A 10,436-nucleotide genomic window follows, 5' to 3' on the forward strand; every position below is an offset into this window, starting at 1 on the left:
GCCGTCTCCGGTGCCGTCTCCGGTGAGTTCTCCGGCGAGTTCCCCATTGATGTCTCCGACGATATCCATTTTTGCTACAATAGCATAACTTTTTTGCTACGCGCACTCCGGCGAGCTCAACATTTTTCTTTTATTTCGTGGGTGAACCATTTTTTGCTACACTGAAGCAAAAGTGGGATTTTTTTTGCTACCCGGTAGCAAAAATGACACGTGTCAGCACGGGGACCCGGGGGCTGGGAAATTAAATCCCCCGGGGGACGCCCAGTACTATCCTTTCTATTTCTATAAAATTACCGTATGTGCTAACGCACTCTCGAAAAGAAAAAACCTATGCAATCTCCGCCCATCGCCGCCTTCCTGTTTCCCTGCTCTCATTGTCTGCTCTCTTGGGCATTCGCTTTTGAGGTATGAGATTCTCGTCATCTATCTAGTCATTACTCAAACGAAACCTCAACAAATTTTGAGTGTGCCGCTGCACACCCGTCATACCATCTAGATCCCCGCCACTTAGATGTTGACGAAGCGGCCAAATTGATTCTGTGGGTCTAATTTCAACACCCTTCTATTAGTATTTAGATCGGATCGGAGAAAGGCCTCATCTTTTTTGCTTTGCGCCGGCGGAGACTCTGAGGATGATGGCAAGCGCAGGACTGAAGCGTAAAGGTTACTCCTCCTTCACCGTTCTCACCCACGGCAAGCGCCCAAAGACCACCACAGCGCCGTCCCATGCGTCTGACTGGTCCTCCCTCCCTCTGGACATCACCGGCATCATCGCCGAGCGGCTGCTGGTGGAGGACGTGACTGATTACATGAGCTTCCGCGCCGTGTGCTCACACTGGCGTGCCACCACAACCAGCCCGTGCGATCCCACACTTCGGGAAACCCGCTTCCGGCCTCGTGGCTGGGTTGCCCTCTGCGATGGTGACGGCGTACGCCCTGCTGATGCCTGTGAGATCACCTTCCTCCACACGTCCACTTGCCGGCGCCTCCGTGTCTGCCTGCCCGAGCTCCAGAAATACCGGATTGTTGGCTTCACTGACGGCCTCCTCATCCTGCTCAACAAGACAACCACCACCCTCCGCGTCCTGCACCCGTTCACCCGTGTATTCTTGGACCTCCCACCCCTTGCGCCCATCTTCCGTGACCTCGTCAAGCCCATGGAGTCGATGGTCCGGATGAAAGCTGCAGTCGCCTGGTCTCACGGCTCAATTGCTGTCATTGCTTGGTTCCCAATTGTGCCAGTGGTGATCTATGCTGAACCCGGGAAGCCGCGTTGGTCTGTCATTCACCTAGGTCTTGAGCTTTGGACTGCCTTACCATTCCAAGGTAGGCTGTTCGGCATCCGAAAGGGGACGGGGGAGATTGTGCAGGTGTATCCTCAATTCCCGCAGTATCCTGTGGTTGCTCGTATTCCCAGTGTGTTTGGATGCCCCACATTATGTCACTACTATCTTGTAGACTTTGGGGGGCACATGCTCCTCGCTGTCCAGCACCGTTCTATTGGCCACAGAGAGGGGTGGCAGCCTTTCGCTTTTGCACTCTTCTTGGTGAATGTACACCATAGAGTTCTGGTTCCATTGGGTGACCTAGGTGACCAGGCCCTCTTCCTTAGCAAAGATCGATGCCTGTGTGTCTCAGCCAGGAAACTCCCTTCTATCAGCCGCAATTCCATCTATTTCTCGCTGCCCAACTACGACCCTGTCGTGTTGTATTCTCTAAGCAGCGGAATATTCGAGCGGACGTCAACATTTTCCCTCATACATGACCTGAAGGAGAGGATTCGGCCCTCTGTTCGGCCCTTCACCTTGGCCGATCATCTGATGACATATTGCCACCATCTTGAGTGGTAGGTTCCTTAGTTACATTATTCTCTTTTGACTGCACTGGCCACTGGCCACTGTGTGTGCCACATGTACTATTATTCTGATAGCCTAAACCACATGTTTTTTGCTTTCTTCCTGCAGGTCCAGGGGACTTATGTTTCATGAGTACTATGATATACCTTTGTCTTGGAAGAATTTGTGGAGGAAAATGATGTTACAGGACTTTGAAATTCGAGTTCCAGGTTTGGGTGAAGAGAAAGTAATGGGAAGTTTGATATCAAGGAAAAAGAAGCTGCAAATAACAGGTATATTGCATAGTCTGTTGCTTGGTAAATTATTTTCTCGTGCCCTTATCCTTTGTTTTGTTATTACTTCCACATTGGCTGGTTCCATAACTGACAAGTATGCGTACATTCCTGCTGCCTTTTCCATGAACGTAAATAATAATAATAATAATATGTGCCCTTTTTGCACTTGCTTTTCATTGTACTCCAGAGTCTGGGTGATCATGTCCAAGGTTTTTAAGTCACCGAGTCAAGTCGAGTCGCCAGCCCACAGCTGGTGATTAGTCGGTCCTAATTGGTGATTAGTTGCCCCCAATTTCTGCCACCGGCTCAGCGATTACAACCATTTGGTGTCTCAAAAACCATGATCATAGCCATCAATTCACTATATTACCCTTCCTTACTTTCAGAGTCTCCGTTCTGTGTTTTTATGTTATAAAAGTTAAGTCATAACATATACGGTTATAACATTTTGACATGTGTGATCATCCCATCTCTAACTCAAAATAGAAAAGTTAATCTGAAGATATTTCTGCAAACAAGAAAAACTGCATGGCTAACCTGTAAAGATGATAGGCTTGGGTAGCCTCTGCGAATCATCCCTAAACATTGTTAGCTTGTTACGAGCGAACCCTACCAAAACCAAATAGTTGTAGTACAGAAATTTCTGATGCTCTGCATACACATGTCAGCACATGCCCATTACGGTGGTAGAATTTTTTTTCTGAGGAAAGGATTTTCAGCCTGGTTTCCTTTGAAAGTTTAAGAGGTTCTTCTGAGGTAACCAGCTTACAGGGTATCCCAAACTTACAAACGGCTCGAGGGGTGCTGAGCAAAAACAAGAAATTGTGAGAAAGAAGGTAGATATTGCATAGCTCATGCAGTCGGAACAACCAACAAAAGACACCACAAGCAAACTAGCATACGCATTGGCGTCCCCTAATTCACTGGTCCTTTCCTTGTAGAATATGCCAGGATATGAATCTTAGCTATCATAACAACTAATGCCTCTCTGGTTCGGGGAGAAGAGTCTTCACTGCTTGACGAGTCACACTGCCTTGTGAAGCAACCATTTCAGGATTGTTGCAAACTTTGTGATTAAATGCAAGATCATTCCTAGTAGTCCGTCAGGACTAAGCAATCACCACCAAACAAATAGAGCCCAAAAGCCCAACAAATAGATGTTTCTTTTTTGAAGTTCTTTTGTTTTGCATGTATAGTGTGCTATTTGTAAGAGACGCTGAATGTTTTTGCAAAGCATTCTACCTGAAGGTTTTCCTATTGGTATTTAACCATAGAAAGTATTGAATATTTGTAATCATAATATAATAAAACCTGATTAGATGCTTCTATTTGTTTCAGGAGCTACATTTGCCTTACACTGGAAATCTTTTCAGTCTGGAGGCGCTCCAAAAATGTTAGTACTATGAACAAGGAGATGAAACTGATGGAAGAGACCCCCAGCCCCAGGTTGCATCTTAAGATAGAAGATAGGGAGATTAGAACCATGCAGGCTTAGTGGAACCTTGTCAGTTGTCACTAGCCATTTCCCCTAGGGGAGCTTTCGGATATGTCTAATAGAAGACAATGTGTACTAGTATATGTTTCTGTCCATAGAAATAAGGTCGCTCCGGGGACTGAGCCTAGGGATTGTGATATCATAAATCCATAGTGTACTATTTTGCTCTGACCAGTTCACTCTGGTGTGGTTCTTCTTCTGCATGATGCTGTGTGCCACATGTCAATGAGGTGGTCTTGAAATCGTGTCACTGTCAAGTAGCAATTTTTTTTTGAAATTTAGGTGACTTTATTATTTAATTAATGATAACATGATCATCCGCAACTACAAGAATAAGAAAAGCGGGAGGATCATCCAACCAGTTCTCCCTCATTTGCAGCCAGCGAAGCCTCTATACTCAGATTGATTGTGGACAGGTTCTACCAGTTCCTTCCATTGAACTTGAAGCCACATCTAATTGCTCTAGTTGCTCCTCTTCCTGAATCCAGGTTAAAAGCTGCATCCACATTCAGTTTATAGACTCCACTTGCAGGTTTTGTACATCCTCCACGGCGGATTATATTACCAGTACCCTTCGGTGGCGATTTACAAAAAAATAACCCTTTGTAGGAAAAAAAAACACACGAAATGCCCTCCGGGCAAACTATTTCACGCCTCTAACCCTTTTATGTGGTGCCCTTGTGAAGGGTGCCACACCTGTCTATGTGGCGCCCGTGGGAGGAGCGCCACACATTGTCGGCTGGCAAGCTCGAGCTGCCGCGTATGACAGAATGTGTGGCGCCCTTGCGAAGGACGCTACACAGAAGGGCGTGGCGCCTTGCGAAGGGCACCACACGAAAGGATTAAAAGCGTGGAATAGTTTGGCGGAGGGTCATTTCGTGCAAATTTTACTTAAAAGGGTTATTTTTTAATAAATCGCCCCCTTCGGTTTGGCACAATTAGCCACCATGGCTCTGATTTTTTTTTGAAATGAGGCAAAAGCTTGGCCTATCCATTAATTAAGAAAAATGAGGCCCAGTTAATTAGCGAAAAACTGGGCGAAAACCGATACAACTCGGGCTAAACCTAGACCAACACCGGCACACAAGGGCCCAACATATCAGGCTAAACCTAAACCAATACCGGCACACAAGGGCCCAAAACATCAAAGACAACACACTCGCCGACACCGGCTGACCTGCCACCCGTACCGGAGAGAAGTAGCCATGATTGCTATGGGAGGAGCAGGCATAGGACGCTCCAACTAGGCGAAGAAGACAAACCTCCAGGAGAGCTGCGCCAAAGCGATCTTGCCGCCCACATGACACGAGATCGATGCCCACAACACTACCAAAACTTCGGGGCCGCCGCCCCGCCACGCCCAACGCAGACCAACAACACCATCTTCCGGGACCGCCATCCCGACATAGCACCGCTCGTGATCGAGCTGCGACGCCGCGCGACCCGGCCACCCACAACCCAAGCTGCACCGACAAACCACCCGCAGACCACTGCCGCCACACCAAGATCCGTAGGCGCCATCCCGATGTAAAGTCAGCCGCCTCCGCTGAGACGTGTCGACCGAGTCGACAACCTCGTCGTACGAGCGACACAAGACTGACAACCAAGCCAAGAAGCCGCCGCAACTAATGAGGCTGCTACTCTCCATGGATCCCGAGGACGCGCCTCAGCGCACCACCACCATTCGGAGGTGCCGCCCGACGCTCAAAAGCCAATACAGAAGAGGAGCACCACCAAACAGCCACACATCGACTCTCCAAGACGACACCCTCAAGAGGGAAGTGACGAAGACGCCACCATCGCCCGCTCTGGATAACCGGAGCTTGGGTTTTCACCCGGAGAGACCAAGACATTGTCGTTGGAGAGAAATGGAGGCTCCTGAACGATGCCTCCAATAAGTGGAGCGACGTTTGTAAACGCCGCCATCATCGACACCAAACCGAAGTCGGGGCTAGGCTTTTGCATGAATCTCCATCGCAACCGTACCGCTGAATGGGCCTCTTCTGTCGACCACCAAACAACCCCGGTGGCATCTCTGTGAAGGAGATATGCCCTAGAGGCAATAATAAAGTGGTTATTATTTATATCTTTATGTTTATGATAAATGTTTATATATCATGCTATAATTGTATTAACCGAAACATTAGTACATGTGTGATATGTAGACAACAAGAAGTCCCTAGTATGCCTCTTAAACTAGCTTGTTGATTAATGGATGATTAGTTTCATAATCATGAACATTGGATGATATTAATAACAAGGTTATATCATTATATGAATGATGTAATGGACACACCCAATTAAGCGTAGCATAAGATCTCGTCATTAAGTTATTTGCTATAAGCTTTCGATACATAGTTACCTAGTCCTTATGACCATGAGATCATGTAAATCACTTATACCGGAAAGGTACTTTGATTACACCAAACACCACTGCGTAAATGGGTGGCTATAAAGGTGGGATTAAGTATCCGGAAAGTATGAGTTGAGGCATATGGATCAACAGTGGGATTTGTCCATCCCGATGACGGATAGATATACTCTGGGCCCTCTCGGTGGAATGTCGTCTAATGTCTTGCAAGCATATGAATGAGTTCATAAGAGACCACATACCACGGTACGAGTAAAGAGTACTTGTCAGGAGACGAGGGTGAACAAGGTATAGAGTGATACCGAAGATCAAACCTCGGACAAGTAAAATATCGCGTGACAAAGGGAATTGGTATTGTATGTGAATAGTTCATTCGATCACTAAAGTCATCGTTGAATATGTGGGAGCCATTATGGATCTCCAGATCCCGCTATTGGTTATTGGTCGGAGTGAGTACTCAACCATGTCCGCATAGTTCACGAACCGTAGGGTGACACACTTAAAGTTGGATGTTGAAATGGTAGAACTTGAAAATGGAATGGAGTTCAAATATTTGTTCGGAGTCCCGGATGAGATCCCGGACATCACGAGGAGTTCCGGAATGGTCCGGAGAATAAGATTCATATATAGGATATCATTTTATGTGAATTAAAATGTCGCGGAAGGTTCTATGGAAGGTTCTAGAAGGTTCTAGAAAAGTCCGGAAGAAACCACCAAGGAAGGTGGAGTCCACATGGGACTCCACCTCCATGGCCGGCCAACCCTAGTGGGGGAGGAGTCCCAAGTGGACTCCCCCTTAGGGGGCCGGCCACCCCCCCATATGGGAGGTGGAACTCCCACCTCAAGTGGGAGTCCTAGCTTGGCTAGGTTTCCCCTCCATATGGAAGGTTTTTGGTTCGGGTCTTATTCGAAGACTTGTATACCGACACTTGGGGTTCCACCTATATAATGAGGGGCATAGGGGAGGGGGCCGGCCACACCAAAGCCACAAGTTGGCCGCACCCCCTTGAGGCCGGCCACCCCCTCCCAAACCCTAGCCGCCCCCCCTCTCATCCATATCTTCCGCGTAGCTTTAGCGAAGCTCCGCCGGAGTTCTCCACCGCCACCGACACCACACCGTCGTGCTGTCGGATTCAAGAGGAGCTACTACTTCCGCTGCCCGCTGGAACGGGAGGTGGACGTCGTCTTCATCAACAACCGAACGTGTGACCGAGTACGGAGGTGCTGCCCGTTCGTGGCGCCGGAACCGATCGTGATCAAGATCTTCTACGCCCTTTTGCAAGTGGCAAGTGAACGTCTACCGCAGCAACAAGAGCCTCCTCTTGTAGGCTTTGGAATCTCTTCAAGGGTGAGACTCGATACCCCCTCGTTGCTACCGTCTTCTAGATTGCATCTTGGCTTGGATTGCGTGTTCGCGGTAGGAAATTTTTTATTTTCTATGCAACGTTATCCTACAGTGGTATCAGAGCCGTGTCTATACATAGATGGTTGCACGAGTAGAACACAATGGTTTTGTGGGCGTTGATGCTCTTGTTATCTTTAGTTTGAGTACTTTGCATCTTTGTGGCATAGTGGGATGAAGCGGCTCGGACTAACTTTACATGACCGCGTTCATGAGACTTGTTCCTCGTTTGACATGCAACTTGTATTGCATAAGAGGCTTTGCGGGTGTCTGTCTCTCCTACTATAGTGAAGATTCAATTTACTCTTCTATTGAAAACATTAGTATCAACGTTGTGGTTCATGTTCGTAGGTAGATTAGATCTCTCTCGAAAACCCTAAACCACGTAAAATATGCAAACCAAATTAGAGACGTCTAACTTGTTTTTGCAGGGTTTGGTGATGTGATATGGCCATAATGTGATGATGAATATGTATGAGATGATCATTATTGTATTGTGGCAACCGGCAGGAGCCTTATGGTTGTCTTTAAATTTCATGTTGAGTAGTATTTCAAAGTAGTTGTAATAGTTGCTACATGGAGGACAATCATGAAGACGGCGCCATTGACCTTGACGCTACGCCGACGATGATGGAGATCATGCCCGAAGATGATGGAGATCATGTCCGTGCTTTGGAGATGAAGATCAAAGGCGCAAAGACAAAAGGGCCATATCATATCACATATGAACTGCATGTGATGTTAATCCTTTTATGCATCTTATTTTGCTTAGATCGCGACGGTAGCATTATAATATGATCCCTCACTAAAATCTCAAGATAATAAAGTGTTCATCCTTAGTAGCACCGTTGCCAAGACTTGTCGTTTCGAAGCATCTCGTGATGATCGGGTGTGATAGAATCAACAAGTGCATACAACGGGTGCAAGATAGTTTTGCACATGCGGATACTAAGGTGGCCTTGACGAGCCTAGCATGTATAGACATGGTCTCGGAACACGTGATACCGAAAGGTAGAGCATGAATCATATGGTTGATATGATGAACACTTTGAGTGTTCGCCATTGAAATCACACCTTGTCTCGTGATGATCGGACATAGGTGCGGTGGATTTGGTTCGTGTGATCACTAAGACAATGCGAGGGATATTGTTTTGAGTGGGAGTTCACCTAGATTTTTAATTATGTTGAATTAAAATTTGAACTCAATTTGTCATAAACTTAGTCTAAACTTTTGCAAATATATGTTGTAGAGATGGCGTCCCCAATCAATTTTAATCAGTTCCTAGAGAAAGAGAAACTTAAGAGCAACGGTAGCAGCTTCACCGACTGGTTCCGTCATGTGAGGATCTTCCTCTCTGGCGGAAATCTGCAATATGTGCTTGATGCACCGCTAGGCGACCCTCCTGCAGAAACTGAAACCGATGAAGTAAAAGCTGTTTACGAGACTCGGAAAATTCGGTACTCTCAAGTTCAGTGTGCCATCCTGTGCAGTTTGGAATCCGATCTTCAAAAACGTTTTGAGCACCACGATCCTCATGAGTTGATGAAAGAGCTGAAAGCTATTTTTGAGACTCATGCGGCCGTGGAATGCTATGAAGCATCGAAACAATTCTTCAGCTGCATGATGGAAGAAGGCAGCTCCGTTAGTGAGCACATGCCCGCCATGACCGGGCATGCGAAGAAACTCGGTGACTTGGGAATAGTGATTCCTAACAGACTGGGGATTAATCGTGTCCTTCAATCACTGCCACCAAGTTACAAGAACTTTGTGATGAACTACAATATGCAGAACATGAACAAGGAGTTACCTGAACTCTTTGGCATGCTAAAAGCTGCTGAGATTGAGATCAAGAAAGAGCACCAAGTGTTGATGGTCAACAAGACCACCAGTTTCAAGAAACAGGGCAAGTCTAAGGGAAAATTCAAGAAGGGTGGCAAGAAAGCTGCCACGCCTCCTATGAAACCTAAGAACGGCCCTAAGCACGATCTTGAGTGCTATTACTGTAAGGAGAAGGGACACTGGAAGCGTAATTGCTCCAAGTATCTGGCTGATCTGAAGAGCGGCCTTGTCAAGAAGAAGAAAGAAGGTATATCTGATATACATGTTATAGATGTTTATCTCACTGGTTCTCGTTCTAGTACCTGGGTATTTGATACTGGTTCGGTTGCTCATATCTGTAACTCGAAACAGGAACTAAAGAATAAACGAAAACTACTGAAAGATGAAGTGACGATGCGCGTTGGAAATGGATCCAAAGTCGATGTGATCGCTGTCGGCACACTTCCTCTACATCTACCTTCGGGATTAGTTTTAAGCCTAAATAATTGTTATTTTGTACCCGCGTTGAGCATGAACATTATATCTGGATCTTGTTTAATGCAAGATGGTTATTCATTCAAGTCTGAGAATAATGGTTGTTCTATTTTTATGAATAATATCTTTTATGGTCGAGCACCACAAAAGAATGGCTTATTTCTGTTAGACCTCGATAGTAGTGATACGCATATACATAACATTGATGCTAAGCGAATTAAATTGAATGATAATTCTACTTATATGTGGCACTGTCGTCTTGGTCATATTGGAGTGAAACGCATGAAGAAACTCCATACTGATGGATTACTTGAATCACTTGACTTTGAGTCACTTGATAGATGCGAAGCATGTCTAATGGGAAAAATGAAAAAGACTCCATTTTCTGGTATGATGGAGCGAGCTACTGACTTATTGGAAATCATACATACCGATGTGTGTGGACCAATGAGCGTAGCATCGCGCGGTGGTTATCGTTATGTTCTAACCTTCACAGATGATCTGAGTAGATATGGGTATATCTATTTCATGAAACATAAATCCGAAACTTTTGAGAAGTTTAAGGAATTCCAAAGTGAAGTAGAAAATCAACGTAACAAGAAGATCAAATTTCTACGATCTGATCGTGGAGGTGAATATCTGAGTTATGAGTTTGGCATGCATTTAAAGAAATGCGGAATACTTTCACAATTGACACCGCCGGGAACACCTCAACGAAACGGT

The 10,436-nt window shown here is 46.0% G+C and overlaps 1 protein-coding gene across 1 annotated transcript; it reads left to right on the plus strand.

Moving 5' to 3' along the window:
• The first annotated feature begins 635 nt into the window (after window positions 1-635).
• Window positions 636-1,850, plus strand: LOC127303659 (uncharacterized). The gene has a single exon (XM_051334367.2). It carries the CDS (start codon window positions 636-638, stop codon window positions 1,848-1,850), a length of 1,215 nt encoding a protein of 404 aa, XP_051190327.2.
• The last annotated feature ends 8,586 nt before the right edge of the window (window positions 1,851-10,436 follow it).

Source organism: Lolium perenne, chromosome 5 (assembly GCF_019359855.2).
Source record: "Lolium perenne isolate Kyuss_39 chromosome 5, Kyuss_2.0, whole genome shotgun sequence".
In the NCBI taxonomy this organism is placed as follows: Eukaryota; Viridiplantae; Streptophyta; class Magnoliopsida; order Poales; family Poaceae; genus Lolium; species Lolium perenne.